This window comes from Neomonachus schauinslandi, chromosome 7 (assembly GCF_002201575.2).
Source record: "Neomonachus schauinslandi chromosome 7, ASM220157v2, whole genome shotgun sequence".
Lineage (NCBI taxonomy): Eukaryota > Metazoa > Chordata > Mammalia > Carnivora > Phocidae > Neomonachus > Neomonachus schauinslandi.
In genome coordinates this window covers 105,295,307-105,323,287 of record NC_058409.1, presented here as the reverse complement: position 1 = coordinate 105,323,287, position 27,981 = coordinate 105,295,307, and the positions used below count along the sequence as shown (strand labels likewise).

At 38.9% G+C, this 27,981-nt stretch overlaps 1 protein-coding gene across 1 annotated transcript; it reads left to right on the top strand.

The window, feature by feature from the left end:
• Positions 1-447: 447 nt before the first annotated feature.
• On the top strand, positions 448-27,513 carry MRPL22 (mitochondrial ribosomal protein L22). The gene is made up of 7 exons (XM_021697308.2): positions 448-478; positions 576-618; positions 7,676-7,811; positions 14,008-14,073; positions 14,904-14,981; positions 20,149-20,218; positions 27,231-27,513. The coding sequence occupies exons 1-7, from the start codon at positions 451-453 to the stop codon at positions 27,440-27,442; spliced, it is 633 nt and encodes a 210-aa protein (XP_021552983.1). The 5' UTR covers positions 448-450; the 3' UTR covers positions 27,443-27,513.
• Positions 27,514-27,981: the final 468 nt, after the last annotated feature.

The following is a 27,981-nucleotide window of genomic DNA, read 5'->3' as shown; positions in this document are numbered from 1 at the left end:
TAAAAAAAAGATTTTATTTATTTATTTGACAGAGATAGCGAGAGAGAGGGAACACAAGCAGGGGGAGTGAGAGAGGGAGAAGCAGGCTTCCCGCCGAGCAGGGAGCCCAATACGGGGCTCGATCCCAAGACCCTGGGATCATGACCTGAGCCCAAGGCTTAACCACTGAGCCACCCAGGCGCCCCGAAGTTTCTCAATTTTTTTGGATCTCGATGAATGTCCAGAAACTCACTAGTTTTGGCCTTTATTAAAGTCATTCATTCCCAGGCAAGGCTGGCCGGATCACGCCTATAGCGCAGGCGACGTGTTCGCGGTCTCCATGACAGCATCCCGGGTGTAAATACTGCTAGGTCTCCCGCAGTGGGGGGTGGGGGAGCACCTAAGAATTGCGCATGCGCTTTGTCCGCACAGTGCATGAACTCGGAGGCTTCCGTAGAGGGAGGGAGAAAGATGGCGGCGGCAATACTGGAACGTATGGGTACGAATGAGTAGGGTAGGGATTTCTTAGTGGTTTAGGCGTGGTAGAAGGGAGTGGAGGTGGGAGTCTGAATTGACCGCTTGTGTTAATGTTTCAGGTGCATTAAGGATACAGAATCTGAGGGGGAAGCTGGCCTTAGGGTAAGTCTTTCGCCTCGGAGTTGCAGAGAGCTTAAGGCCTCCTTCCCGGTTTGTCAATTACTGAGGGCCTATCTGCCACCCTCAGCATTTAGGCTCTGGGGCTGTGGAAGCGAACGAGACAGCCAGTCTCTGCTTGGTCACTCCATCTTTCCACCGCCGTATTACATAGCTCTGAGGGAATCAGGATAACCTGTTAGGGGACATTGTAAATCTCTTTTCTAAATAATCTCTGAACATGGTTACACTCTCCCAACCGTGTTGGGAGCGTCCGACTTTTCTAGTTACCTCTCTGGTTACTTGGTTATCTGAGCAGGGACTGTATTGTAGATAACCGCGCTTTACAACGTGTCTAGCATTGTGTTAAACGCTTTATATGCGTTATCTCATTCTCATAACAACTTGCATAGTGTAGGTATTGCTACATCCATTTTTCAGACAAGGAAATTGAAGCTCCCCAAAGTAAAATAACTTTCCTAAGGCTCCCTAATCATTGGAAGTTCTAAAGCTTTATACTGTATTCTCCAGAGCATTCTTAGACCTCAGGACAAATGGGTTTTTTTAAGGTTAGGGAATGCAATTAAGTCAGGACTGTCAAGGAGCCTTTCTCTGCTACCTTCTCCTTGTCCCTCTTCCCCTCTTCTGCAGTACAGCTGTTGATATTTGGAGATTGATAATCTGAGTGTAAATTGTCTGATCTGCACATTTGTTGGAATTTATATTAGTTTAGTTTATAGGCTTCGGAGACAGACGAGTTGGGTGTGAATCCCCTTTTTAAATTATGATTTTGGAAAAGTTATTTATCTTTTCTAAGTTTTAGTATTTATGTATGCTAGGAGAGTAATATTAGTACCTATGTCATAGTATTTTTATGAGGATTAAATGAGGTAATGCATATGAAGTGTTTAGTATAGTGCATGGCATATAACAGTCCCACCCTAGATTCTAGCTGCCATTACTGTTTTTATCATTATAAATTATTACTGAGTTCCCATTATATTTAGCTCTGTTTCCAGTTCTTTGGTCAAGGGACCGAAGAGGTGGGCTAAAGAAGAAAATAGGACGCACTGCCCCTTAGGATTTGTCTATACTTTGCTTTTTTTTAGATTATCTCTTACTATTCCATCCTAGCTATGCTAATTTACTTACTTCATCTGAATATGCTGTCATTTATTTGCTTCTTGGCTTTCATACTGTGCCTTCACTTCCTGTCTATAATATGAGTTCTAATTATTTAAACCCTGTTCATATGTTTCTTATTTAGATTTCTCAGATCTCACTGAAAAGGAAAGAAATTAATCTCTCCTTTTAGCATGTGTGTCTCAAACAGTGGCTTCATGTTATGTGTCTGTGCTCTTTACTAGCTTATATACCCTGGATAGGTAGGGACAGTTCTTATTTCTCTTTATAGTTCCAAGTTAGGGTCTTGCACAAAGTGAATATTTTGTTAATGTTTGTTGACTTAAATTGTCCTGCACTGACTTATTATACTTGGAAGCTCTGAGCAAGCAACTTAAGCAGTTTGTCTTCAGTCTTTTCATCTATGTAATACAGGATTTTGCTGGATAATCCCTAAGGCTCTTTTTAGTCCTGAAGTTATATAATTTTATGAATCCCTATTCTGGACTTTTTCTTTTTCTTTTTTTTTTTTTTTAGATTTATTTATTTATTTTAGAGAGGGGTGGGAGGGGCAGAGGCAGAGGGAGAGGGAGAGTGAATCCCAAGCAGACTGCCCATGGAGCACGGAGCCCGAGGTGGGGCTCTATCCCAGGACCCTGAGATCATGACCTGAGCTGAAATCAAGAGTCACACACTTCACTGACTGAGCCACCCAGGCTCCCCGAAAATCTGGCTTATTAACTATCCACATGTGTATGACATTGATAACAAGAACCTTTTGGAACAGAGAAGTCATGCTCCTTAGTCTGCAAAAGCTCTTGCCCCCCCACCCCCTTTTTTTCTGTCACTTTAGCTAATAGTGACTTTCAACTAGGGGCAGTTTTGCCCCCACCCATTACCTCCAGCCTCCTGAGACATTTGGCAATGTCTGGAGACATTTTTGGTTGTCATTTTTGTTAGATTCTAATTGAGGCAAGATGGAGGATGTTCTTTTATTCAGTCTCAAGTGTGGGATTAACTTAATATAACAGAAGTAAATTGGGAATAAAGAATTTTTTACCTTGATGCATATAACAACATGATATTCTCATGTTGAGCCAGAGGCCAGTATTATCTTCACTTGGGATTTGGGTATACCTTGTACTAAAGCGCAAAATGAACTTTGAGCAATAAGTAGGAAGTATTATTTCTCAAATTGTGACTTTTTTTTAAAAAGATTTTATTTATTTGAGACAGAGAGAGAGCATGCAAGTAACGAGCTGGGGGTAGTGGCAGGCAGACGGAGAAGCAGACTCCCCGCTGAGCAGGATGCCTGATGTGGGACTGGATCCCAGGACCCTGGGATCATGACCTGAGCCGAAAGCAGACGCTTAAGCGACTGAGCCACCTGGGCGCCCCTTAAATTGTGACTTTAGAAACTCACGTACTGTTTATCTGAATTCTTAATCCTAAAATTTACTTTGTAAATTTACTTTTCAATGTCTAATGACTATGGGAAGAATTTGAAAAGTGATACTTAAACTGAATCCTTAAGTAGCGGTAGATGGAAGACACGAGAGTAACAGGAGTAATGAAGTTCGTATGCTAGTTTCAGTATACCACCTACTTTCCGTTTGGACTCTGGCAGTCTCACCATAATGTGGGCACCTGTATATCTGTTATGTGTACAAGCACTTTAGAGAGTTGGTTCAGGCCTACCTTCCTTCATCCACTGTACAGAGGTCTAGTGAAGCTAAAAGGACTTGAGCTTCCCAATAAATGAAAGGATATAATAAATATCAGTAATGGGGCGCCTGGGTGGCTCAGATGGTTAAGCGTCTGCCTTCAGCTCAGGTCATGATCTCAGGGTCCTGGGATCGAGTCCCGCATCGGGTTCCCTGCTCAGTGCAGAGCCTGCTTCTCCCTCTCCCTCTGCCACTCCCTCTGCTTGTGCTCTTCTGTCTATCTCTCTGTCAAATAAATAAATAAAATCTTTAAAAAAAAAAAAAAAAAAATAAATATCAGTAATGATACTTGACTTTCAAAATGATAAAAGTTGATCCTGGATGCCTTTCATTTTTTTTTAAAGGTTTTAACTAGTTTTGATTCTTTAGAATGCTAACAGTGAACTAGAGTGCTAGGCAGACTTAAATTTTAATATTTGTTGGAAAAAAATTTTACAGAAGGAAATGGATTCCAGCAGTAACTCAGGTTCTCATTTGTTAATTCCACTAATTTCCTTTTCTTGACTTCCTTTTTTCTAGTGAGTCTTCACAGTATTTCTTACATAAAAAGGTCTCAAAAGTTGTAAGTTTCAAATTATGTAGTTAAGTTTTGAATTAAAGATTTTCAATTTACTTTATGATTGCTTAATTTTCTGCTTTAATTCGGTGTTATTCCAACAGTTGACCAAGAGAGGGCGTATAAGAACTTTTGATTTAATACACTCCTGAATTAAGTGCTCTGTTTGGAATAATATTTAAATTTAATTTGATTACAGTTGTTTAGTATTTGCTTGATAATTCATTTTATGAGCCATTTGAGCCCTGAAAGTATTGTAGGTATTCAGACATCTTTGTCATTATTTATTCATAATTAATTTATTAATAATTAATTTATTAAGCACCATATTTAATTCATTGAATGTGTATTGATTTGAGTATAAGACACTGTGCTAGGGTGCCTGGGTGGCTCAGTCGTTAAGCGTCTGCCTTCGGCTCAGGTCCTTCCCTGCTCAGCGGGAAGCCTGCTTCTCCCTCTCCCACTCCCCCTGCTTGTGTTCCCTCTCTCGCTGTGTCTCTCTGTCAAATAAATAAATAAAATCTTTAAAAAAAAAAAAAATCTGGCACATGGATACTGAGTATTTAACCCAGACTTAAATATTCAAAGTTGTTGTAAATTGGCAGATTTTCACACAGTTTATGCAACTGGATAATACACTTAGCAAGGCCTTTGTTTTTAGTTTTTAAACCATTCAGACTAAAGATTTTTTTTTTTAAGATTTATTTATTTAAGAGGGAGAATGCAAGCAAGTGTGAGCAGGGGGAGGGGCGGAGGGAGAGAGAGAATCCTGAAGCAAACACCCCACTGAGCGGGCAGCAGTGCCACCCAGGCTCCCCCAGGCTAAAGAATTTTAAAAATCTATTCTCCTACTGGCTCATTTCTACTACTCTATCTCAAGTTCACCATTTTACATCCTGATATTAAGATCAGTACCATCAAAATACTTGACAAAACCTTTGCCATCCACATTTAGGTTCCACTATTTTAACTGAAAAGCACAAGACTAGGATACATGATGTTAGAGGGCAGAATTTCCTAAAAAAAAAAAAACAACAACAACTATAAGCCATGGGATGAGAGCAGAGACTGTGGAGTCAAGTAAACCTGAGTCTAAATCTTAACTCCAATATGAGGTAAATGACCTTGAGGAAGTCACATAACTTTCCAGAGCTCAGTTTTCTCATTGGTTAATTGAATAAAAACCATAATTACCTCATAGGCTTCTTAAGGAACTCAAATAAGATACTTTAAGTAAAATACTTAACCTGACACTTAAAAGGGCTCAATAAAATTGATGTTATTACTTCTAGAATGAAAAGAATAATACCCACTTTATTCTGTCAGTGGTGGGTAAATAATTAATGTACCACACCCTAGAGTTCCTAGCACGTGATAAACACTGATGGCTAGTACTAATTTTAAATCAGGCCCTCTGAACAGTTCATCTCTCCTGTTCTCCAAAACACTGAACACTATGAGCTGTAAACTTTATATTACACAATTTCAAAACTTCTTTTCATGTTTCTAATCGTGATCGTTTGCTTCTATGCTGCTGTAATTCAGGGGTACACTAAGTTTATCAATTCTCTGGGCCTCCAGTTTTTTTTTTTTTTTTTTTAAAGATTTTATTTATTTATTTGAGAGAGAGAGAGAGCACAAGAGGGAGGAGAGGGAGAGGGAGAAGCAGACTCCCTGCTGAGCAGGGAGCCCGATGCGGGACTCGATCCCAGGACTCCAGGATCATGACCTGAGCCGAAGGCAGTCGCTTAACCAACTGAGCCACCCAGGCACCCTGGGCCTCCAGTTTTTTATGAAAAGAGGAATTGAGTACATTATCTCTAGGGGCTCTCTGAACCTTAATTCTATCTTGAATCTCATTGTTGACACAGGATTACAGAAACACAAATCCCTTGGCGTCTATTTAATTCTTCTTCAATGAAACCACTGTTACACCAACCAGTCTGAAAGAATGCTTGAGGGTGAGGCCTGTGCCTTCTGTATCCATCATACCTAGCACAGTGTCTTTTTTTTTTTTTTTAAAGATTTTATTCATTTATTTGACAGAGAGAGGCACAGTGAGAGATGGAACACAAGCAGGGGGAGTGGGAGAGGGAGAAGCAGGTGTTCCACTGAGCAGGGAGCCCGATGCGGGGCTGGATCCCAGGACCCTGGGATCATGACCTGAGCCGAAGGCAGACACTTAACCGACTGAGCCACCCAGGCGCCCCTCCATGTGCCAGATACTGTCCTTAGTGCTAGATTACAGAGGATGGTATACTTGCCTTCACAATGCTCAAGTGCACATTTACTACAGGAACTCATTCTTATACAGCCACCTTAGAGTACCATAGTTCCAACTCGCTGCTGCATGGCTGGTAAGAACAGAATACGAAGATAGTGGGGAGAATGGTTGTCTGGGAGAAGGGATCAGGTGATGCCTTGCATTGAGGTGACAGTTGAGCTGGAGCTTAAAACAGGATAAGCATTTCATTCAGGAGATGATGATTGAGGAAAAAACAATATAATCAAAAGTATAAAGATATGAAAGTATGTGGTTTGTTCAGAGAACAAGGAATGTTTGTGTGGCCAGGCCATAAGGTGAATGAGCCAAGATGGCTGTTGGGGTTAGATTATAAAAGGCCTTCTGTGTCTTCCTAGGAATTTAAACTCTATATTCTGCACAGCAGGGAAACACCAAGTTTGTGTGTTATTTGGATATACCCAGACATACAAAAGTAGATAATATGATGAACCCTCATGAACTTATCACCCAGCTTCAACTCATGGCCAATCTTATTTTATCTATGGTCCCTACTCTCTCCCATCATATTTTGAAACAAATCCCAGACACCATATTATTTAATTCATAAATATTTCACTATATATCTCACTAAAAAGTATCAAATATCCAGTTAATGTTCAAATTTGCAATGGTTAAATAACTGTTGTACTTTTAAAATTTTAATCAACACATTGAAATTAATTGATATTTCTTTGAAGTCTCTTAATCAGTTGGTTCTTTATTCAGCTCTTTCTTTTTCCCCTTGTAATTTATTTGTTGAAGAAAGTGGCCTGTTTGTCTTGTAGAATTTGTACAGCTTGGATTTTGCTGAGTGCATCCCCCTCATATTGTTAACATGTTCTCCTGTCTCTCTATTTCCTGTATTGAATCTAGAAGCTCCATTAATTCAGGTTTGTTTTTTGCAGAAAGACTACTTCATGGATGGTGGGTAGTGATTTCTTTCCTCAGGAGGCATGTAATGCCAGCTTTATCTTTTAATTTCTTAAGGATTACAAAATATTGTGATTTGTGCTGCCTACTCCACAAAATTGAGGAATTCCACAGGTTAGGTCAGGGATCCATTATATCTTCTTTAACTCTGTTTTAGGACTGAGCTGGCTTATATTAAAGAGTCAATACTTTTTTTGGTCAGTCAGAGCAAGAGATCTTGAGGTAATATCTGTTTATTATTTGACTTAACGCTGGTTATCAACGTTTTACTCCTAGCTTTCAGTGAACTAGCTCTCTATGGTATTTTATGTAAAATTGTTCTCTGTTAATTAACATCTAGACTGTTTCCACTTGTGATCCTTAAAGAGTTTTGATCACAATGGAGCTGATGTGATTCAGGAGATTCGTAAGCTCTGGAAAAGATTCTAAGTGTCTTTTGTTTTACAGGCTTCTTTCATCTCATAATGTTTTGCCCCAATCACATATCCACACAAGTGGGTCTCTGGACATTTCTCGAAGATGGGAAAAGAAGAATAAAATTGTTTATCCTCCACAATTGCCTGGAGAACCTCGGAGACCAGCAGTAAGTTTGTGGGTAGAAATAATCTCTTGGGGCACCTGGGTGGCTCAGTTGGTTGAGAGTCCAGCTCTTGGTTTCGGCTCAGGTCATGATCTCATGGTTGTGGGATTGAGTCCTGCATTGGGCTCTGAGCTCGGTGCAGCGTCTGCTTCAGATTCTTTCTCCCTCCTCCTCTACCCCTTCCCCTCTGCTTCTCCCCCTTGAGCGCATGCCCTCTCTCTAAAATAAATAAAATCTTTTTTTAAAAAAAGAAATTATCTCTTAATTTTGATAAAGCGCTGTTATTCTTATGTGGCTAGCATTGATTTATTGTTCCATGTGAAGAAAGGGAAAAAGTATTCCACAATTTGTGTGATCATTAGACTGTTACAGAGGATGTTCTAGATTTATCTTCTTGGTAGTTTTAAAAGATTGTCTTTGTTTTACATATTTGTTTGCCTTGACTTAACCTTCTGTTTGGGGACCTTAACTCTAAAACTAAGCTAATAGCTTGAGACACATTGACAGCTTTTTTTTTTTTTTTAAATTTGTGGGTTTTTTTTTTTTTTTTTTTTTGACAGAGAAAGAGAGAGAGACAGCGAGAGAGGGGACACAAGCAGGGGGAGGGGGAGAGAGAGAAGCAGGCTCCCCGCTGAGCAAGGAGCTCGACATGGGGCTCGATCCCAGGACACTGGGATCATGACCTGAGCCGAAGGCAGAAGCTCAACGACCAAGCCACCCGGGTGCCCCCATACTGACAGATTTTTGACTCTTTAGAGGCTGGCTAATGTATTCTTGGTAGTGGTGCATGAGCAGTTGGCAAGGATGACTTAAACCATTGACCGTGTTTAAATCATGTTTGGGGGTGCTTGGATGGCTCATTCGGTTAAGCACCTGCCTTCAGCTCAGGTCATGACCCTGGAGTCCTGGGATTGAGCCCTGCATCATGTTTCCTGCTCAGCGGGGAGTCTGCAGCTCCCTCTGCCCCCTACTCTTGCTCTCTATCTCAAATAAATAAATCTTTAAAAAAAAAAAATCATGTTTGGTTTTCCAACGTCTTAAATTTGAACATAGACACACTTATTTGTGATTTTTGTCTGTTTGTAATTCACAAACCTTTGAACTAAGGTTTGAATTTAATCATTGGATTCCTTTCAGAGATACCGAGTTTTATCTCAGCTGCTTGAATTCTTTTTTTTTTAATTACTCCTTTGGGCCTACTGGCTTTTTAAAGAGATTTATTTATTTATTTGACAGAGAGTTAGAGAGCACAAGTAGGCAGAGTGTCAGGCAGAGGGAAAGGGAGAAGCAGGCTCTCCGCTGAGCAGGGAGCCCGATGCGGCGCTCAATCCCAGGACCCTGAGATCATGACCTGAGCCAAAGGCAGCCGCTTAACCAACTGAGCCACCCAGGCGCCCCTCAGCTGCTTGGAATTCTTTTACCCTCTCCAAACTGCTTGTGAGTGCTCTAGTCTGAGATACAAGACTAATTTCCAGCTTAATGTGAATTTGCTGTGGAATACATAGGTATCTGTTAAAAAGCTTAAACAAGTAATGATAGCATAAACAAGATGGAAACATTTGGATCCTTAAGAAAATAGATTGTGGTGCTTAGAATTAATTATTAATTAATTAATAACTATTATTAATATATTCAGTGGTGTTAATTATAAATCATTCAGTTCAGAAAACATCTTTTAAAGGTCTTTGGGATTTAAGGCTACTGGATAATATATATCATCTCAGTAATGTCGTTTGCTTAGTTTTTATATGAATTTGACAGCTTGCCTTTCATTAGGATTCAATTGGTAAGTATTGGTCTGAGTTAGTACAGTTTTATGTTTTCTTTTTTTCTATTTAGGGGAGTTAATTTATTGATTTAAAGAGCTCCCACCTCATTGGGGAATAAGGGGGAAAGAGATGCTAATAGTTTAAACAAATAACTTTCTTTCATATTTTATTTTGCCATCAGAACTTGATAGATTTGTGACAGAATCTGTGCTATTAAGTATTGACTCCATTTTATAATTAACCAAAATTTAGGAAAAATTGCATATTTGTACAAATATCATAAATAAAATATTTCCTATTATTAATGAGCTTTCTTCTTACTTGAGTTCTTTGAACTTAGGTATTAATTGAGAAAGAAATCATAACATTTGTCAGGTCCAGAATCTAAAAGCAAAATTTTATATTTTATAGTACTAGTCTTTTTGTATATTAAACTAAATGCACTTCAGGATATATCCCAAGCGGCAAAATTCAGGTAGTTAACAGTAGATTACAGATTTTGTTTGAATGAGTAATCCTTTTGGGAACAAATTATGACTTTTAGAAAACACTTTAATGTTTTCTGACTTTAACTAGTACTTGGTAAATTGACATTGGTGCATCATTTATACCTGTTATGATTGAAATATTAATGCCCTTCATTAAATACATAGCTTAATAATGGAATAGTGTGCACACCTAGCCACATAGTTCTTATGCTGCCATTATGTACAGTGTGACCTTGTACTTGCCAGTCTGCTAACTGCAAACATCTTAAAAATTAGTTTTATCCCTAATTTAAAAGGGGGTCAGACAGAGGCGCCTGGGTGGCTCAAACATCCAACTCTTGTTTTTGGCTCCGGTCATGATCTCAGGGTGGTGAGATTGAGCCTGGTGGTGGGCTCTGCGCTCAGAGGGGAGTCTGCTTAAGATTCTCTCCCTCGGGGCACCTGGGTGGCTCAGTCGTTAAGTGTCAGCCTTCGGCTCAGGTCATGATCCCAGGGTCCTGGGATCGAGCCCCACATTGGGCTCCCAGCTCAGCGGGAAGCCTGCTTCTCTCTCTCCCACTCCCCCTGCTTGTGTTCCCTCTCTCTTTTGTGTGTGTCTCTCTCTCTCTCTCTCAAATAAATAAATAAATAATCTTAAAAAAAAAGATTCTTTCCCTCTGCCCCTTCTGATTTGTGCTCTCTCTCTCTTCCACTCTGTCTGTCTTTCTAATGAATAAATAAAATCTTAGAAAAAAAATAAAAAGAGGTCAGATAATATTTACCATTCTAACTCATTCTGATCTTCAGCATTGAAATATGCAGTTAAATAATAGTGAATCAGGGGTGCCTGGGTGGCTCAGTCAGGTAAGCATCTGCCTTTGGCTCAGGTCTTGATCCCAGAGTCCTGGGATTGAGCCCTGCATCAGGCTCCCTGTTCGTTGGGGGGCCTGCTTCTCCCTGCTTATGTTCTTTCTCTCTTTCTCTCTCAAATAAATAAAATCTTTAAAAAAATAATAGTGGGTCAGTAGTGAGTAAATCCTGTAGCAGTAAGTTACAATGAATGTCACCAATTTGGGCATGTTTTAGGCCACTCCTATTATCTTTAAGACTATTTTCCTAATTTAGCTAGCACCAATTTCCAAACAATATAGATTCCCGTGTAGACTTTATCTTACCTGTGGCTTCATCATGGTGAAGAAAATGAGCCAGAGAGAAATTAAATGGCTTTCTTCGTAATAGTCAGCCCTTGTTAATTTGGGCTTGGGTTTACTTTTGCAATATCTATGAAGAAAGCTATGTTAAATAAACTAAAAATATAGTGAGACTATATCAAAACTGAACAACCCTTTCAATAGGAAGCATGTTTTTAATTTATGGAATGACATACTGATAATAAGTCATGCTTACAAGTCATTATGTGGATCCCATAAGGCCCTAGTTTGGACTCTTATTAGGTGACACTGTTTTTTTGAGAGAGAGAGAGAGTGTGGGGGTGGGGAGGGTGGGGGAGGAAGGGGCAGGGAGAGAGGGAGAGAGAATCTCAAGCAGGCTCCATGCCCAGCGCAGAGCCCCATGTGGTGCTCAGTCTTAAGATCCGGAGATCATGACCTGAGCCGAAATCAAGAGTCAGATGCTTAACTGACTAATGACACTGAGTGTCATTAGGTGACACTTTTTTTTAATCATTTGAGTTATTATATGCATTTTAAAATAAATTAGTTTCTTTAAAAGTTACTGGTTTAGACATTTCATAATTTAGACTTACTTTTACTTCATTTGAATTGCTACTTTGCACATTATATCCTAACTTAACTTTATCTAATTTACTGTATAGCTTGGTTAATAGTGACATTTAACTGGACCTCCTGTTCTCCAACTTTGCCACTTTATCTGTTTGCTATGATAGGTTTGTCTGGTTTATCTTTAGAAAATGCCTTTAGACATTGCACCTGCCTAAAGGAAATGTTGAGCTTTTTCGTTTTAAAAGAGCATGATTGAATAACTTTCTTCTTTTTTTGGTAAGTACTTGATTCCTTTTTTCCCCATGCTCCTGCCAGGAGTACAGTATCTTTTTTACAAAATTTGAAGATAATCATATATAGTTCAGGTTTGGAAATAGCCCACCATGGGAAACCAAGAATTGAAGGGTTTCTGTATAAAAGATTTTATTGAGTGTATTAATTTTTGCAGATAATATTTTCAGTCACGACAGTTCTTTCCTCTCCAGTGCTCCCCTGGACACTTTATTGGTGAAAACGTAATTAGGCTATTGCTACAGTTTTCAGCCTGTCAGCTTCTATTGCAACTGAAATGAAATCTGCTACATATTAAAAGATGGCCACGTGAGAAAACTCTGCTGTTTCTAAGACATTTGAAAATTTCCAGCAGGAGTCAGAATGTTAGAAAGTTCTGAGGTCTCCTTGCTATTATTTGCGTTGACAAATGTTTTCTAATTCTTTTCTTTAAGATTTTATTTATTTGACAGAAAGAGACACAGCGAGAGAGGGAACACAAGTAGAGGGAGTGGGAGAGGGAGAAGCACGCTTCCCACAGAGCAGGAAGCCCGATGCGGGGCTCGATCCCAGGACTTCAGGATCATGACCTGGGCTGAAGGCAGATGTTTAATGACTGAGCCACCCAGGTGCCCCAAATGTTTTCTGATTGTTTTGAAGGGGCAATATAGGTGTAGTAGTGGAAGGAACGTGGGTTTTATAGTCATAGGGGAGCTTTAAAGTTACACTTGCCAGACATTGTGTTAGACACTTCATATACTTCCTGTATGGCACTTTGACTTCCAGCTTTGTTTCTCACAAACTTTGTGGTCTTAGATAAGTCATTTGATTTTTCTGATTTTTTTTTTCTGGTTTTTACTTTGTGAAAGGATTATTATTATTTTTTTAAAATTTAAATTAAATTAGCCAACATATAGTACATCATTAGTTTTTGATATAATGTTCAATGAAAGGATTTTTTTTTAAAGATGTATTTATTTATTTGAGAGAGAGAGACTGGGGCGTGGGAGGGGTGGGGAGGGGCAGGAAGTGACGGGGGCGGGGAGGGGCAGGAAGAGAGAGAATCTCAGACTCTGCACTAAGCGTGGAGCACAACACGGGGCTCCATCCCACAACCCTGAGATCATGACCTGAGCTGAAACCAAGAGTCTGATGCTTAACCAACTGAGCCACCCAGGCGCCCCTGTAAAAGGATCATAAAGTGTTTTCTCTCCCAACTCATAGAGTTAGATCAAATGAAATAATGGGCTTGGAATGTACTTTGTCAACTGTAAATTGTATAATCGATGATTGATTAAAAAAATTAAATGGGATATACTTACTACTCTAAATAGAAGATAATAAAAACTGACATTTACTAGGATCTTACCAGCTGCTAGGCACTGCAAAATGCTTTCTTTACATAGATTATTTTCTTTAATTCTTACTATATTTTTATGTGGTTGGTACTATTATCTTCATTTCAAAAAAGAGGAAACTTAGGCAGAGAGGTTAAAGAGCTTGGGTTCTGTAGCTAGAAGATGGTAGAATTAGAATTCAGACCCAGGCAGTCTGATCTAGGACCTGTGCTCTTGACCAAACACCTAGAATGTCCTGTGAAACCAGTTATTTTGTCTCTTTCACCATATTCTCTTATTTTCCCCACTGAGAGGAAACTTTTTTCTTGTACCTTTTCTTTTGTTCTTTTATCCAGCTAAATGTTTTCATTTAGATCTTTTACTATTCCTCTGGATAGAAATGTTGCAAATTTTGGCACAAAGTAGCCATTTTGTAGTTTCTATCACTGCCTTAATGATCTTTTTAATATAGTGAGACTTTGGAAAATACAACGTAGCATTTTTACTTCTTGTGGCAGCATTTTCATTAGGCATAAAAAGTTAAAGTTTTATTGACAGTGTATGTTATTGTTATTTTGATAAATTTGCTAACTTTTTTTTCCCCCATTTGTAAGGAAATCTACCATTGTCGAAGGCAAATAAAATACAGCAAAGATAAGATGTGGTATTTGGCAAAATTGGTAAGCTAAAATGACATTACCATATAATATTTAAGAAGCTGTGACTTTTCCCCCAGGATTTGAAAAATCAAAAAAATTTGTCCTGATTTCTCCAAAAAGTGAGGAATATAATTACATGTTCAGACAGTTGACAGGTAATCCACAAATGATTGCTCAGAGATGAGTGATTTTGCTTAATTTTTACTTTTCTTCTGAGAAACTGAATTATGTTGGATACATAGATATTTAGAACAAAGACGTCAGGAATCTATACCCTGAAAGAATCCAGGAAGCAAGCTTATTTATCTTAAAAGTTAATTCAACCTATTTCAAAACCCTTGCTTTATAAGATTTTTCCTGGGAGAATGAAATTTATCTATGAGAGAAGACAAAGCCCCAGATAAATATAATACACTTATCCTGCAGAAGAAGATGCCTTTCACTCCTAGTGTGGTGCTCGCCACCCTGTGATTTCTGTTATGTCTGCTCTCTCAATATTACTAAAACATTTATAATCTAGGTTTTATGGTTAAAATATTTAAGTTTGATTTTGACTTAAAGAGGGTGGCACCCTTCTCAAACTTGTTTTCTTCTTCTCTGCCTACATTTAGTTAGCTATTTTTATTTTTAATTTTTTTAAATCCGCCCCCCCCCAGTTATATTAACTAGCTAGCTATATGTCAATTGAGATATAATTATATGTCAATTGAGATGTAATTGACATATAGCTAGTTAACTGTTTTTAGAACTTGTTTGTATTATGTAAGGCTTTTACTTTTCATTGCAAAGGGAACCTTGACTTTGTAAACTAATTTGTTTATCTTTTCTTGTCTGTTACCCTTTAATTCTAGATACGAGGAATGTCCATTGACCAGGCTTTGGCTCAACTGGAATTCAGTGACAAAAAGGGAGCCCAAATAATTAAAGAGGTAAACTAAGATTTGTGGGGAGGGAGTGCATAGCTGTCTTGCTGTGTTAGTAAGCTTAGCCTAAATCCTGAATTCCCTGGTGTAAAATGCATAATTCATATAATACAGATTCAGGGCACTCAGTTTTATTAATGTCCTTATACCTTAGGAATGTTGAATGCCTTAAGTTTATTTTTTTTCCCGACATGATTTTATTTGCGCCAGACATTTATTCATTTTTTACTGTCTGTGTGATAAATCTTTGTTTTAGTGATTTGGGATTTGATAGATTTTTTTTAGAAGATTGTTTTTTGGGGTTTTTTTTGGTCAGTTCCATAACTGAGAGCTTATGATATTTTATTTTATTTTATTTTAAGATTTTACTTATTTATTTGACAGAGAGAGACACGGCGAGAGAGGGAACACAAGCAGGGGGAGTGGGAGAGGGAGAAGCAGGCTTCCCGCAGAGCAGGGAGCCCGATGCGGGGCTGGATCCCAGGACCCTGGAATCATGACCTGAGCCAAAGGCAGATGCTTAACAACTGAGCCACCCAGGCGCCCCGAGCTTATGATATTTTAACTAATTGGGTGGAAAGAGCACTTGCTGGGACTCAGGAGGCTTATTAGAGTCTACTCTTTTCTGTGACAGTTTCTATTTTGATGATGGGCAAAACACTTAACCTGTCTGGTTCCATTTTTCTTATTTGTCAACTGGGTGGAATTGGATTAAATGATTTCTAAAGACCCTTCCAGCTATGAAAGTAGCTGAATCACTATGTACAAATGTGCTAATGGTATTTGTGCTGACTCATTGTAGGCACATGGTGTTTGTTGGTTTGTTTTGTTTTTTTTTGAGGTTTATCAATCATTAATTTTTTCAAAGAACCAGTTCCTGGTTTCTTTGATCTATTTTTTTTTTTTTTTTTTTTTTTAGTTTCTATATCATTTACTTCTGCTCTGATCTTTATTATTTTCTTCCTTCTCTTGGCTTTAGTCATTGTATGTTGTTCTTTTTCTAGCTCCTTTAGGTGTAGGTTAGGTTGTTTGAGATTTTTCTGCTTCTTGAGGTAGGCCTATATTGCTGTGTACTTTTCTCTTAGGACTGCTTTTGCTGCATCCCAAAGGTTTTGAACTGTTGTATTTTCATTTTCATTTCTTTCCCTGTATTTTTTAAATTTCTTCTTTGATTTCCTGATTAACCCATTCATTGTTTAGTAGCATGTTGTTTAACCTCCACGTGTTTGTGGTCTTTCCAAATTTTTTCTTGTGGTTGACTTCTAGTTTCACAGTGTTACAGTCTTTAGAAAAGGTGCATGGTATGATTTCGGTCTTTTTGTATTTGTTGAGACCTGTTTTGTGACCTAATATATTAGGTCATATATATATTAGACCATAATACATTCTGGAGAATGTTCCATTTGCACTTGAAAAGAATGTGTATTCTGCTGCTTTAAGATGGAATCTTCTGAATATATCTGTTAAGTCTATCTGTTCTAGTGTGTCATTCAAAGCTGTTGTTCCCTTGTTGATTTTCTGTTTAAATGATCTGTCCATTGGTGTAAGAGGGGTGTTAAAGTCTCCTACTATTGTTGTATTATTATCCATTAGCTCCTTTATGTTTGTTATTAACTGTTTTGTGTATTTGGGTGCTCCCATGTTCAGTGCATAAATATTTACAATTGTTATATCTTCTTGTTGGATTGTCCCCTTTATGATTATATAATGCTCTTCTTTGTCTGTTTTTACAGTCTTTGTTCAAAGTCCAATTTGTCTGATATAAGTATTGCTACTCTGGCTTTCTTTTGGAATTCATTTGTATAATAAATGTTTCTCAACTCCTCACTTTCAACTGCAGATATTTTTAAGATTAAAATGGGTCTCTTGTAGGCAGCATATAGATGGGTCTTGTTTTTTTTTTTATCCATTCTGACACCCTATGTCTTTGATTGGAGTGTTTAGTCCATTTACATTCAAAGTAATTATTCTTTTAAAGTAATTATTGATATATATTTACTGCCATTTTATTACTTGTTTTGTTGATGTTTCTGGAGATTTTCTCTGATCCTTTCTTGTCTTTGTCACTTCTGATCTCTCCTTTGCACTCAAAGAGTCCCCTTTAATATTTCTTGCAGGGCTGGTTTAGTGGTCATGAACTCCTTTAGTTTTTGTTTGGGAAACTCTTTATATCTCCTATTCTGAATGATAGCCTTGCTGGATAGGGTATTCTTGGCTACAGATTTTTCTTATGCAGCACATTGAATAGATCACGTAGCTCCCTTCTGGCTTGCCAAGTTTCTGTTGAGAAATCTCCAGCTAGCCTTATGGGTTTTCCCTTGTAGGTTAAGGACTTCTTTTGTCTCTCTGCTTTTGAGATTTTTTTTCTTTATCACTGTATTTTGTAAATTTAATTAAATATGTGTTGGTGTTGGCCTTCTTTTGTTGATTTTGATGGGAGTTCTCTGTGCCTCCTGGATCTGGATGTCTGTTTCCTTCCCCAGATTAGGGAGGTTTTCTGCTATTGTTTCTTGAAGTAAATTTTCTTCCCCCTCTTCTCTCTCTTCTTCTGGGACTCCTATAATACGAATGTTATTATGTTTGCTGGAGTCACTGAGTTCCCTAAGTTGGTTCTCGGATTCCATAATTCTTCTTTTTCTCTTTTGTTCAGGTTCATTATTTTCCATTGTTTTGTCTTCTAGGTCACTAATTCATTTCTCTGCTTTTTCCAGCCTGCTATTCATTGCAACAAGCCTGTTTCCAGTCTCCTTTATTGCATTCTTCATCTCTCACTTTTTTTTTAAACTCTTATCTCTATGCTAAGGGTCTCACTGATGTCTTCCATTCTTTTCTCAAGTGCAGTGAGTGTCCTTATGATCATTGGTTTAAATTTTTCGTCAGGCATGTTACTTATATCTGTTTCACTTAGATCTCTGGCCGTGGCCTTATTTTGTTCTTTCATTTGAAATAAACTCCTCCATCTTGGCATTCTGTCTAAGTCTCTGGCTTCTTCTGTGTGTTAGAGAAGTGAGTTATGTCTCCTGTTTCTGAAAGTAATGACCTTATGAAGAAGAGATGAAGCCCAGGGCCTGGTGCTTCAGGGAGTGTCTTTGGTGTGTGCTTTGTGTGTTCTGCTGTTGTGTTCTGGCTGTTCTATCCTTCGGGTCATCTGCAGAAGCTCTTCTTGCCTGTTGTGGGCAGTGTTTGGTCCCTGGCCTGAATGTGGCAAATTTTAACTAGATGTGCTCTGGTCTGCTTGTGAAATGAGACCTGTCACCACCTCCACTGGAACTAAGGCCCTGCAAAACTCTCTGGTCAGGAGACATGGTGTAGGCAGGGGTTTGTGCTGGTCTTCTGGGGGAGGGGCCTGCCACACTGGGTCTGAGCCAGCCTTGACTGAGAGGGGCAGTCCCACCAGAGCACAGGGGGTTGGGGTTTGGTGGAAGCAAATTAGGCAGTCAGTGTTGGTGCTGAGCTGCTTCCCTCAGGTGGCTCTGAGTTTATGCTGAGGGGTGGGGGTCGGGGGGAATGCCACTACCCAGCTCCTTTGTTCCTAGAGGTCTCTGTGATCGCTGCCTCTCAGGGAAGTGCTCTGAGAAGAGTGAATAATTTCCCCACTGTGTGCCCTAGGTGCTCTTCAGATCACTATTTCCATGATGTCTTCCCCTGGGTTGTTTGCCTGCCTTCTCTGCAGGAGTAGTACAGTACCCTCTGGCGTCTCTTCCCAGCCAAGCCTGATGACCATTAAAACTCCAGACTTTAAGCCCCACTGTCTGTAAGAACTCACGAAATTCAGCCCCTCTTGTGTTCCAAGCCACTGGCTATGGGGAAATGTTCTTGTGCATTCCCCTGTGTGCTCCTCTCTCACCCTTATTTGCGACAATGGCTCCCTCCCCTCTGCAACACCTGTAGTCCATTTCTCCCCTAAACCACGTCCCTGCACTTCCTACCTTCCTCAATGTGGATACATGGTATTCTTCTTTAAAAATGCTGGGTTGAGGACATCTGGGGATATCAGCAGTATTTTCTCCATTTCAGTTAGTTCTCACTTAAAAGCGAGATTTTTTAGTTTAGCAGTTCAGCAGTTGAGATTGATGCGTTCAGACTTCAAGAGGTTCCATTGTAATGCCTATATTTAATTTAGTTCAGAATACAATGACTAAGTATCTTTTGTGTACTCAGTTTTTTGGGTTTTTTTTAAAGATTTTATTTATTTTTGAGAGAGAGCGAGACAGCGAGAGAGGGAACACAAGCAGGGGGAGTGGGAGAGGGAGAACAGGCTGCTGGCCAACCAGGGAGCCTGATGCAGGGCTTGATCCCAGGACCCTGGGATCATGACCTGAGCCAAAGGCAGATGCTTAACGACTGAGCCACCCAGGCTCCCTGTGTACTCAGTTTTATATTGTATTCTTTATCTTTAAATGAGTGAAAGATCTAGGTTTTGATTTTTTTTTTAAAGATTTATTTATTTATTTATTAGAGAGCTTGCATACATGAGCGAGCAGGGGGAGTGGCAGAGGGAGAAAGAGAGAAAGAGAATCCCAAGCAGACTCTGTGCTAAGCACGGAGCCTGATAGAGGGCTCGATCTCACAACCCTGAGATTATGACCTGAGCCGAAATTAAGAGTTAATGCCTAACCGACTGAGCCACCCAGGCACCCCACGGTTTCTGTTATTTTTAAAAAATGTGTTCTGGAGCAGGTTAACTTAATTCAAAATATCTACAGAGTATAAATTTAATAATTCTTAAAATTTTCAAGTATGATTTTCTCTACTTGTTTGATGTTGTTTAATGGTTATTTTGGATCCAAAGTTTAAGAATTTTCAATAAGGGTTAGCTCTTAAGCTTCTTGAACTTTTTGACAATCTCTGACTCAAAGGCATAATGCTTATCACCAAGGGTACCTGCTACCAGTACTGCTGTTTCCTCCTTTCCAACTCATACATTCCGTTGTACACTTAGCAGGATGGACTGTGTTGCCTGCATTTGCAGTTCTTATCTGAGGAAGGAAAGCTCAGTGTATCCCTTCTCCTTAGTACTGTTATCATTTAATATTCTCTTTTTAAAATTGGCTATAAAACAGAGGCATGTGATTAGCAGTCATATTATAGAGATAACAACAAGAAATGAGGAATTTAATTCCATTTTAGTTCAGGGTCAGCCATATCAATGCCTGTCTTTTCTTTGTTTAAGATTCTCTTAGAAGCACAAGATATGGCAGTGAGAGACCACAATGTGGAATTCAGATCCAATTTATATATAGGTAAGATGTTTAATATTCTTAGCATTGGAAAATGTCTTCCAATAGTGATGCCGAGTTCATTATCTAACAATAGTCTTTGATATTTAACTACTTAGGACTGCGTTTGCCAATGAAAATTGCTGGTAATAGCTTATTCTTCTGCCTTCAGCATGCTAATGTTAGTCTGTTATAAATGGTAATAACCTCACTGCTTTCTTGTTACCTGTTCTGTAATGCAAGTGAGATCATGAAACCTATTGCCAATAATTACTTAATAATGGGTACAAGATTATGGTACATGGAGTGGTCCTTTAATCATGATAAAAGTGAGAAGGAACAGAACTGATTTTTTAAAAAATGAATTCTTTGTCAGCCTGAAGGAGGTAAATAAAGAATCACAGGTGGACTTTAGAAAATCTTTATTTATAATGGGCCAAGCCAGGTGCCTAATCCATAAAGGTGTCCCGTAATTTAACGTTCCAATTACCAGAATGGAAAATCTGTTGAATTGTAAAAGCCAAGGCTCAGATGACCCAAACGTGTTTGTTTCCCTTTGTTATTACATTCTGAAGCATTATCTCAGGTTTTCTGTGCTTGTTCCATATCAAATTAAATTAATGTAAGTGAAAATGCTTTGGGAAGCATGATGCACCATACAAATTTGAGGGACCTTTTTGTCGCATACCTTCATACAGGTCTTTTTCTAGAAAGAGATCAGTGCTTATTACAAAGCCCCTTGTCCCCCTCCCAATACCACAGTGAAGTGGAGTGCTGGGTGGAGTTGCTGTTTTCCTTTTCACTTCAGCAGCAATTACTCCTAACCTCAGCAATTTTGTAATCTAACAAAGATGTTGATGTCAAAGCAAAATTTTCTCAATCTGCCAAACCTATGTATAAGAAGAACTGAAGATATTTTAAATTCAAGATACGGGGTACTGCTACTGTCCAAATAGAGGAAAAAAGGCCGAATCATTATGGGAGAAATTAGTTGTGCCTTATGATTTTTTAACTATTAGAGTAAAAACAAATCATCTAAATTCTACTTTGTCACATTACTTCTACCCTCCTGGAGATACTTATTCTGGTTAAGTTAAAACCTACCTCAGCTCACCTGGAATTGGTGCTGGCAACCACACCTACTCCTGAAATTCAAATGAGTTATGATTTTCAATTGAAATATCTTATTTTAAAGCTGAATCTTGTATAACTGATTATATTCTGCTACATGCGTAGATGCAGAGAGAGATCAAAATGGCATCTCAGAAGATGCAGGGCCATCGTAATTACTCATAAGCTTTTTCTTTTGAGAGCAGCATGAATAAATAATGCAGGGAGGGCCCAGAATCATTGGAAGAGATGAAATGGATGAAGAGCAAGACCATTTGCTTAAAACCTCTTGGTGACCTTTCCTGCTTTATGACTGGATATCAAATCCAATTTAATTAATTTTATTCATTTTCATAGGAATATGGCCTTCTTAGCTGACAGACAAAACTTTGTAATGGAATTCAGATACAAATGAAATAGAATTTGTTTTTAAATCCTTTTCAGTAATTTTAGTAAAGTGAGAAAGGGTGAGGAGCTTAATCTTATCTTCCCAAACAAAGGAGCAAAGTCCAGTGTTGCCATTAAGCAAAAATAAACTTAACCAATCCTACATGAATGGGCCTTTAATTCATTGGTCTCCTTATGCACATTTCTGCTGAAAAATCTCTACTGACCTGCACCCTTTTTTCATTCAGTTTTGTGTAAAAATCTCTTCTCTTGAGTTGGGCTGATAAATTTGGATTTGTCTTATGATTATAAAAACTCATTTGCTGGGGCGCCTGGGTGGCTCAGTTGGTTAAGCGACTGCCTTCGGCTCAGGTCATGATCCTGGAGTCCCGGGATCGAGTCCCGCATCGGGCTCCCTGTTCAGCAGGGAGTCTGCTTCTCCCTCTCACCCTCCCCCCTCTCACGCTCTCTCTATCTCATTCTCTCTCTCAAATAAATAAATAAAATCTTAAAAAAAAAAAAACTCATTTGCTAAGTATTTTGCTGCCTAATTCTTTTATGAAGGTAAAAGAGAGGAGTACCCTCAGGAAGATGAAGTATCTTACCATGACATGTCAGACCTTTTGTCCCTGGATTTGCCAAACTTCCCTCATAAGAATCATCTGAGGGTCTTAGTAAAAAAATACAGATTCCCAGGACCCACTGTAGACCCACTGGGTCTGAAACCTCAGGGGAGGCCTGGAGAGCTATTTGTTTAATTAATATCCCAGTGATTCTTACCTATAAAATACGGGAAACTGATTTTTCTCATTGTATTCTTGGAAAAGGCCTAGACATTTCATTCCATAGATAATTGTTTTTTAGAGTTTTGAAAGACTAGTCACTTGTTGGCTACGATTTCAGTCCAGCAATGGCTCCTCAGTCTCTTGACGTAAGTATAGGCATTTTAAGGCAAGTGCTTTTTTCGTAGCATATGTTCTCATTATATGGTAATTCCTTCAAATGCCTGTCATCAGTCTAAAGCCAATACCTGGTGTTGCATGACCACAGATTTTGAAAATTCTTTCCTTTTCAAACTTAGAGTGATGACTAATGGCACTGTGAATAGACCTTAACAAGTGGCCATGGACTAATAATTAGTGATTCATGACATCTAAAGTGATTCACTTTGGGGAAAGTGATTGACTTTGTAAATCAGTCTTCTGGGCTAAGAGTGATGAAGGGGGAAGAGGGTTTCCAATTTTAAAATGTCAAGATTTACATTTATCTAAATACTACTAAAATAGGAAATATTGACAATATTTTAAATATTCTTGATACCTGTTGGGCATCATCTTTAGATGAGCATCATCTTGGGCATAATCTTTAGGCTGTTTCCATTTTTGAGATGTCTTAATGTTTTTTCTCTGATTCAGAGAAAAAATTCAGAAAGTATTTGAGTATCTTCCGCGTGCATACTGCCCACACAGTTTGGTGATGGTGTATCTTATTAAAGCAGTTTAAAACATTTAGCACATATAGTTTTGTTCTTTGACAGTAGTGGTCCTTTGGAAGGATACATAAATTGTGTTTGAGTTGGAACAAACCATATACGTTATTAGTACTGTATGTACTTGGAAAACTTTGAAACTTATTTTAGAATTTGAGCAAATTTACCAGATAGCTATATTGAAAAAATGGTATTAATTAGCAGAGGTTGTATTTCAAAATCATTTCTATTCCTTATTGAACATGAACTTTAGGGGCAATACAAAAGACATATAAGTTTGGTTGAGGAAGTGACTTTTACAGATTAAACATGAACACTTATACAGGATAGCATATGGTTTGAGACCAAAAAGAGTAATATAGGTAAATAGTAGTAGACAAGAGGAGGTCAGTATTGGTTAGAAACGTCATGGTAATTTTCTAGAAGAATTTAGCTTTTGAAGATAGGGGTTTGGGTATCCGAAGAGTATCCAGGAAGAAAGAAAGTTTTCAGAGTGGAGTAACCACGTGAGCTAAGGCACATAGGTTGAAATGAGCAGTAATTGTGTGGTCCAGTGAGTAGAATAATTGAAGGAAGCAGAGGGTTGACCTTGAGTAAATAAAACTGAAAGGTGGATTGGGCCTAGATCCAGAGGGCTGAGCATGGCGGGCTGTGGAATTTGGTTCACACGATAGTGGAGAGGAACCACAGAAAGTTTTGGGGTGAGAGATTTATGTTATTAAGGCAGTGTTTTAAGACTATTAACTATAAAGCAATGGTTTTGAAATTGTGCCTTGGGGCCTCCAGGGGTGGGGCATAGGGCAAACAGAGGGGTTCCTTGATATCTGGGTCACTTTTGCAGCCTTGGAGCCCAGGATGGAGCCCAGCACCCCGCAGGAACTCAGAAATATTTGGTGAGTGAATGAATGGCACAGTTTTGGATCTCTCCCTACTCATGTTTCAATTAGAACAGAGCCCACAGGACAGTAGGCTTCTATTTATTGTTTCATTTTCATTGAAATGGTTCTATATAAAAGCAGTTAAAATCCCTAACATACAGAATTAGTAAAAGAGACTGGAGGAGGGGAGATCAGAAACCAATTTGGAATCTATACTCCTAAGTCCTAATTTCATTCAGACCTCACAGTGGCTGTGTTGCATATTCCCATTACGTTGTATTAAAGAATCCTGGTGTTTCAGAAGAATTGATGCTTTTGTTCTGACATAAAAAATGTGGCATTATGTACTACAAGATAGGCAGATGGTATTTTATGGCTTTAGGATGAAATCATGACTGGCAATTAGCAGATATTGGTGTTTGCTCTTACATATTTGGGGGAGATGGAAAATGGTAGTTAACACAGACCCTGATAGGCTGATCATTGTGCTTGGATAGGTTATGTAGTACTGCATAGTTAGCTAGTTCAGATACTATTTTCACTGGAGTAGTGTTCCTTTTCCTCAAAGTATTTGGAAATGGCTGCTCAAGTTGAGTAGAGTCATAATTTTGGATAGAAGCAGCCATTATGTTTGTAAAATGCCTTTTAGAGGATTTCTACACTTTTCTAGTGACATTGTGCTTATTTGTAGGTTTCCTCCTGACAGGTGGATCCAGAGGAACTAGTGGTACTTCATTCTAAAGTGATTTGTGTAATTTGGCTTTCTCTTTGGAAAACCTCAAACACATTTCTTTGGCGCCCAGTGATGAAATTGGTATAAGGACAGTAGCTCTTTCCTTATCTCACGGAGGCCCTAGGCAGTTTTCTTAATCACTTTCATCCTTAGCTTTCTCTCTGGCCAAGCTAGGATGTTTCTGCTGAAACCCATTTCATGGAGGACAGCAGTTAGAGGGTTGTCAAGTGTATACTTTGACATAGTCCCTGTATTTATAAGGTTATGTCACAGTAAGAATATAAGAATGGTGAGTATTGAAGTAGATTAATTTGATATGTCTTCTGTAGGTTTTGGCTTATTAAAAGGCTTATTAAATTAACTCAAGGAGTAACTGACTGGGGCGCCTGGGTGGCTCAGTCGGTTAAGTGTTTGCCTTCAGCTTAGGTCATGATCCCAGTGTCCTGGGATCAAGCCCCAGGTTGGGCTCCCTGCTTAGTGAGGAGCCTGCTTCTCCCTCTCCCTCTGCTGCTCCCCGTGCTTGTGCTCTCTCTGTCAAATAAACAAATAAAATCTTAAAAAAAAAAAAAAAAGGAGAAATTGACTAAATTCAGAAAATAGTAGAAGGTGGTTACTCCTCTTATTTACTGTGGGTGAAAACTGGTGGACAGATTTCTTCTTAGCTAGTATTTGAAAAAATTCTTTAAATTTACAAGGTCAGATGTTGACATGCAGAATTGGGGAGGGGAGATGAGGGAGCAGTTGTGATGTGGGAGTTCCTAAAATTGGCCACAAATGAGAATTACTGGGGTAAGGGTATTGGTGTTTGTTCAGAATGTAATTTCGAAGGCCCACCCCAAATACAGTAAATTAGAATCTCCAGAGATGAGCTCTCAGCATCTGCATTTAAAATATGTTCCGTAGGTTAGTCTGATGTAGCCAGAGGACCAGCATTTTGGAACCTTTGGTTCCAGGGGCTTCTTACCACAGTTGGAGTGAAATAAAAACTCTTTATCTCAGCCTTTAGGGCTCTCCGTAACCTTGCCTTCACCACTGATCTCCTTCCCTTGTTTGTACCACTCTTTGCCTTGTTTACTGTGTTTCAGCAGGCTGGTGTTTTTTCTGTTCCTAAAACAAGCCAGCACGCCAGTCAGAATGGCTACAATTAACAGCTCAGGAAACAACAGATGTTGGCGAGGATGTGGAGAAAGGGGAACCCTTTTACACTGCTGGTGGGAATGCAAACTGGTGCAGTCACTCTGCAAAACAGTATGGAGGTTCCTCAAAAAGTTAAAGCTAGAACTACCCTATGAACCAGCAACTGAACTACTAGGGATTTATCTGAAGAATACAGAAATAGGGATTTGAAGGGGCACCTGCACCCCAATGTTTATAGCAGCAATGTCGACAGTAGTCAAAGTATGGAAAGAGCTCAGATGTCCATCAATGGATAAATGGATAAAGAAAATGTGGTATATATATATATATACAGTGGCATTTTATTCAGCCATCAAAAAAATGAAATCTTGACCATTTGCAACAACATGGATGAAACTAGAGGGTATTGTGCTAAGCTAAATAAGTCAGAGAAAGACAAATACATGATTTCAGTCATATGTGGAATTTAAGAAACAAAACAGATGAATATAGAGGAAGGGAAGGAAAAATAAAATAAGACGAAAACAGAGAGGGAGACAAGCCAAGAAAGACTCTTAACTATAGGGAACAAACTGAGGGTTGCTGGAGGGGAGGTAGGTGGGGGGAAGGAGGAACTGGGTGATGGGCATTAAGGAGGGCACTTGAAGTAATGAGCACTGGGTGTTATATGCAAATGATGAATCACTAAATTGTACCTCTGAAACTAATAATACACTATATGTTAATTGAATTGAATTTAAATAAAAAATAAACCAAGCACATTCCCACCTTTGGTCTTTGCACTTGATTTTCCCTCTGCCTGGAATACCATGCCCCTATATATTTGCATGGATGATTCATTCTGGTCTTGGATCGAATGTCTCTTCCTCAGATATGCCTGTTGACACCCTCCGGTCTGATGTTGCCCCCAGCACCCCATCAGTCTCTCTCACGTCACTGTTTAATTCATTGTACTTGTCACTAACTGGAATGATCATGTTTATTTTCTGTCTCTCTCCTCTAGAATGTACACTGCATGGAGGCAGGGTCCTTGCTAGTCTTGTTCACTCTTCTCTCTCCAACACCTAGAATAGAGGCTGGTCCTTAATAAGTACTCAAGAGACACTTGTTTTGAGACAAATCTGCTCTTACCAGCCAGTGAACTCATGTAGTTTTAGAATCTAGTCGAGGAAAGGACAGAAGTTGCTCAGGTGATCGAGCTATAGTCTTTTTATTTTTAATTTTAATTAAAAAAAATTTTTTTTGAGCTATAGTCTTACAGATGCAGTCATTTCCTATAACTCTCTTTGTCTTCCTGTCTAGCTGAGTCGACCTCAGGGCGAGGCCAGTACCTGAAACGCATCCGATACCATGGCAGAGGTCGCTTTGGGATCATGGAGAAGGTTTTTTGCCATTATTTTGTGAAGTTGGTGGAAGGCCCCCCACCTCCACATGAGGCACCGAAGACGGCAGTCACCCACGCCAAAGAGTATATTCAGGAGCTCCGCAACCGGACCATTATTCACACTCTGTGATAGGGGATTCAGAAGCCACAGTGTATATATTTTGCCATTTATTTCTTAAAAACAAACAGAAATTAAAGACAAATGCTTTTTATGATTTGTCATTGAGTTATTGCAATATGAAGTGTAATTGCTCATTTTATATGAATATTTAAAAGGCTTTGCCCATCCCTTTTGAACCGCTGGGTGTATTTATGCATTTGCAACTTGGAAGGGGAAATCAGCTTTAAACAGAGTATAATTCAGAAGGTTTATTTGAGTACCTTTGGCAGGGAATGTTAACTTTCCAACTGCAGGTGGCAGTTTAGATACTGGCCTTGAGTAGAATGTTACAGAATAAGAAAGCTTGTTCTTGTTTCACTTGGTTTTCTCTTGGGACTGGGGAGGAGGTAGTGGAGGTGAGCATAGCTACATGTATTTTAGGGAATTCTGTAATTCTGTTTTTGCTTTCACTGTTGACATAGGCCAATAGGTGAGGCATTATATTTTTGTTACTGCTTTAGCAGTAACTTGGAACTACAGAAGTTTATTAGATATATTAATCTAGAACT